Source organism: Cebus imitator, unplaced genomic scaffold (assembly GCF_001604975.1).
Source record: "Cebus imitator isolate Cc_AM_T3 unplaced genomic scaffold, Cebus_imitator-1.0 Scaffold413, whole genome shotgun sequence".
NCBI lineage: Eukaryota > Metazoa > Chordata > Mammalia > Primates > Cebidae > Cebus > Cebus imitator.
In genome coordinates, this window is record NW_016107728.1 from 1686440 (window position 1) to 1691322 (window position 4883).

General features: G+C 46.0%; 2 protein-coding genes across 10 annotated transcripts in view; one reads left to right on the top strand and one right to left on the bottom strand.

The window, feature by feature from the left end:
- TRAF3IP2 (TRAF3 interacting protein 2) overlaps positions 1-3951 on the top strand; it is a 47337-nt gene extending 43386 nt beyond the window's left edge. For all 5 annotated transcript variants that reach the window (XM_017509264.1, XM_037731610.1, XM_037731611.1 and 2 more), the window contains one exon: positions 3335-3951. In XM_017509264.1, the coding sequence (XP_017364753.1) occupies positions 3335-3481 (147 nt within the window). In that variant the 3' untranslated portion in view covers positions 3482-3951. The remainder of the gene's footprint in view (positions 1-3334) is intronic.
- LOC108289731 overlaps positions 1-4883 on the bottom strand; it is a 115724-nt gene that overhangs the window by 39143 nt on the left and 71698 nt on the right. The gene's annotated exons all lie outside the window — the stretch shown is intronic.

Sequence of the window (4883 nt, forward strand, 5' to 3'; positions counted from 1 at the left end):
TTTTTCAAATGAGATGGAGTCTCACTGTGTTGCCCATCCTGGAGTGCAGTGGCATGACCTCAGCTTACTGCAACCTCTGACTCCTTGGTTCAAGTGATTCTTCTGTTTCAGCCTCCCAAGTAGCTGAGTTTATAGGCACCCACCACCCGGCCTGGCTAATTTTTGTATTTTTAGTAGAAATGGGGTTTCACCATGTTGGCCAGGCTGGTCTAGAACTCTTGACCTCCGGTGATCTGCCCACCTCAGCCTCCCAAAGTGTTGGGATCACAGGCGTGAGCCACTGCGTCAATTCTTTATCAATCCTTAGAGAAAACAATGTTACCAGAAAGATCAACAAGTTGTACCACTCAGTTCAGCAGCATGAATCAGAAATGTTTTAAAGCTATCTGATAGGATCACTGCTGCCCTAATTGTTCAAAGAACCATTGCACACAAAGAGGGAGTTTCTGTTTTAACTCAAGAGGGAAAAAGAAAAGGTTCATGTGATACTTCTTATCTCTTGTATATAAAAGTCAAGATGTGTACAGTTTTTGCTGGCTGTTCCAGGGAGGCATTTCATTGCACATAGCCAACGATTACAGGAATTAAATCTACACAGTTACCAGAGTGAACTTTGCTGTGATTCATATGAGGCTTTTCACACCAGAAGGGTCTGCCAGCAAGTTTGAAGAATGGGGGCAAAACCATCTGAGGCCACATTCCAGGCTTGGCAAAGGGAAGGCAGTGGTGGAGTAAACATCTTGAGAATGAGACCACAGCACCCTGAGCTCAGGCCTCGTTTCACCCTGGAGGGATCCTCAGATGTCAGGACTGCACTGAGACCGTTGCCCTGGATGAGGGAGGCTCCAGTTTATGTGACTGGGACACCTCAGGCTGTATGGTGCACAACCTGTACAACAGCACACCTTTCCATCCTCCCTGTGTCGCCCTTGCCCAGGGTCTCACTGCTCTCACTTACCGATGAGTCTCCTTACTGGTCTCCTCGTCTCCACTTTGACCTTGTGCTAGCCATCCTCTGCTCTGCCATCAAAGAGGAACACCCAAAATGTAGGCCCGATCTGTTTCTTGGCAGCTTAAAAATTTTGTGCTGTTTTCCCATTGACTACAAGATCATATCCACCTTTCTTAGCATGAGCTATGAGGCCTCTCAGAAGAGGACTGTGTCCCCTTGCATGGTTTTCTCTCTTTTTACCCTCTGAGGATGCTCTGTGCTCTGGTCACCCTGGACCACTTCAGCATGCCCTCACACATGCTGTGTTCTTTTGGGTTTCTTTGCCTTTGCCTACTCTGTTCCATCTGCTTGCAGTGCCCTTCCCTAACTTGCCTGCCTAGTGAACTCTTACTTATCCTTATATCCAATCTCTCTAGCCTCCCCTGACACTTCTTTTTTTTTCTTTCTTTTTTTTTTTTTTTTTTTGTTTTTAGGTAGTTTTTTTTTTTTTTTTTTTTTTTTTTTGAGACAGAGTCTTGCTCTGTCACCCAGGCTGGAGTGTAGTGGTGTGATCTCAGCTCACTGCAACCTCTGCCTCCCGGGTTCAAGCAATACTTTTGCCTCAACCTCCCAAGCAGCTGGGACCATAGGCACGTGCCACCATGCCCAGCTAATTTTTGTATTTTTAATAGAGATGGGGTTTCACCATTATGGCCAGGATGGTCTTGATCTCTTGATGTTGTGATCTGCCTGCCTTAGCCTCCTAAAGTGGTTTTTTTTGTTGTTGTTTTTTGAGACAGAGTCTCGCTCTCTGTCCCAGGCTGGAGTGCAATGGTACGATCTCAGCTCACTGCAACCTCTGACTCCTGGATTCAAGCAATTCTCCCGTCTCAGCCTCCCAAGTAGCTGGGGTCACAAGCACCGCTACCAGGCCTGGCTAATTTTTGTATGTTTAGTAGAGACGGGATTTCACCATGTTGGCCAGGCTGGTCCCAGCCACTTGGGACCTCTGGTGGTCCACTTGCCTTGGCCTCCCAAGTGTTGGAATTAGAGGCATGAGCCACCATGCCTTTATATTTTTACCTCCATGCCAATATATTTCATTGTCCCTTTCTTAAGAGTGCTTAGTTTTAGTACCTTGGGTCAATGGCATGTGTTTGGGTTGGGGGTACTGGGAATAATTGTTTAGAATTATTGGAGCATGGTGATATAAAAAACCAAGTTTTCACTGGTTTTGTTATTATTTTTAAATCTCCTTCAGACAGTGCCTGTATTGCCTGAGCTCAGCAGAGACTGCTCTCACCACCTGCCCCCTTGGTGTGCCATTGACTAGAAAATCACTTCTTGACATTTTGCCTTCATCCTAAGATTTGAAGTCCTCAAGGCAGTCCTGTGTCCTTTTGGGCATCCTCAGTACCCAGCTTGATGCCTGAGATGAAGCAGGTGCTGCTTCTAAGCACATCCCACAGTCCCCAAAGGAGTCCCACACTATATCCCTAGGAGTTAGACTCAAAAGCAAAGGCCTTACCGTGGCCTACAGGACGCTATCCAATACAGCCCCTTCTACTTCCAGACCTCTGTATCTACTCACTCTGCTCTATTCATAGTGGCCTTGTTGCTTGTGAACAGGCTCAACACACTCCCACCACAAGGCCTTCACGCTGGCTCTTCCATCTGCCTGGACCCAGAGCTTGCTTCTTCTACTCTTTTAGGTCTTTGCTCATTTTCTCAGTGAGGCCTCTCCTAAGCATCCTATTGAAAACTGCAAATCTTTCACACCTGCCCCAGCACTCCCTGTCCCCTTTCTTGTTTAATTCTTCTCCACAGCATGCATCACCGTTGAACACACTATCCATTTTACTTATTACCTGCCTCTCCCCACCAGAACATCCACACCATGAGGGCAGTCTGACACTGCACCCCCAGGATGCCTGGCTAACAGTTTCTGCCTGTGCCTGATAACGGAGGTCTGATGGGCTCCTTCTACTGCAGGCCAGATCAGGGGCTGGAGTGAAACGGAATGAATTGATTTAAGCCTATGGCTCTGGCATACTTCTTCTGAAGTCACAGGGGAATTCACATCACTCTGTGTGACCTCTGTCCTACCCCATTTATGTGAGGGTGGTGAAAAGCACGTTGAAATGCAAAGGGTAGGTAGCCTGGGAGACTGACAGAAAATGCTGTGTACATGTGGTTTTTATAATGAGATATGCAGCTTGTTCCCGAAGCCAAGCACATTTCACATGCTAAACCTTTCCGCGAGCGAAACAGCACAGCTCCCAGGACAGTTTGGTAGGAAACGCCCATGTAGGGAAAGCCAGAAATGTTTGGGAACTGAGCCTGGGATCTGGAATCCAGGTTTTTCTCTAATGACCTTTGCTCCTGTCACTCTGTCTCCCATAGGAGCACGTGCCCACCTGGCTTCAGAACACTCACATCTACAGCTGGCCCAAGAATAAAAAAAACATCCTGCTGCGGCTGCTGAGGGAGGAAGAGTATGTGGCTCCTCCACGGGGGCCTCTGCCCACCCTTCAGGTGGTTCCCTTGTGACACCGTCCATCCCCCGAAGACTGGGGCCAGGCCATGTTTGGGCCCCTCTTCGGACAGTGTTCTAGCTGAGGCTGGTTGGTAGCACTCCTGGCTGTTTTTTTTCTCTGTTCCTCCCCAGGAGGCCCGCTGGCCCCCAGGAAACCTGTTGTGCAGAGAGCTTTTCCCTGGAGACCTCCACACACCCTGGCTCTGAATTGGAGTCTACGGCTGCTCTGCATTCTCTGCTTTAAAAAAAAACAACCCATTGCAGGTGCCAGTGTCCCACATGTTCCTCCTGACAGTTTGACATGTCCATTCTGGGCCTCTCAGTCCTTAGCAAGTAGATAATGTAAGGGATGTGGCAGCAAATGGAAATGACTACAAACACTCTCCTGTCACTTCTGGCCACTTTTATGAGTTAGCCAGATGCTTATATCTCCTCGGAGCAAACTGATTCGTGTACAAATAATAAAATGTTTACTCTTTTGTAAGATTATGTTTTACTTATCTCAAAGGAGATAGATACATATAATTTATAATGATATGGGCAGTTGCTTCCAGGGACATCAACGAAGCTGCTTAGATATAATATTAAACAGACCACTCTCTATTAAAGGATTAAAGCCAGATAGTTAAACAACCATTTTTTAAACCATAATCATGGAAGCTTTATTCTTGCAGTAAAGATTTTTAGGCTGGGCTTGGTGGCTCATGCCTGTAATCCCAGCACTTTGGGAGGCTGAGGCAAGCAGATCATTTGAGGTCAGGAATTTGAGACTATCCTGGCCAACATGGTGAAACCCCACCTCTGCTAAAAATACAAAAAAACTAGCCGGGCATGGTGCCTGTAATCCCAGCTACTTGGGAGGCTGAGGCAGGAGAATTGCTTGAACCCGGGAGGAAGAAGGTGCAGTGAGGATGAAATCGCGCCACTGCACTCTGGCCTGGGAAACAGAGTGAGACTGCCTAAAACAAAAACGAAAACAAAACAAAAAAAGATTTTTAACAAAACAACTTTGTACAGCATACAACCATGATTCTAAATAGTACGCTTATGGTTCTCAGGATCTGACTACATAGGTAAAAACATTTGTGTATCTGTATGAAGTAATGGGGGATGTAAGCTAGAATTGTAGTCTGTTTTCTAATCTTGGTTCCACCACCAACTACTGTGTGACCTTTAGCAAGTCCTTTCACTTTTCTTAGATTGCAGGGACTCATTTATAAAATGACATGGACAAAAGCATCTCTAATCACTCTAAAAGCTTTGATGTCTAGAACCTAAATTCTAAATACTCTTTTGAGGAGTGACTGACTTTTCATTTTCATAATTATGTCTCTCAGAGGACAAATTTACATTTTTTTTTTTTTTTTTTTTTTTAGATGGAGTTTCACTCTTGTTGCCCAGGCTGGAGTGCAATGG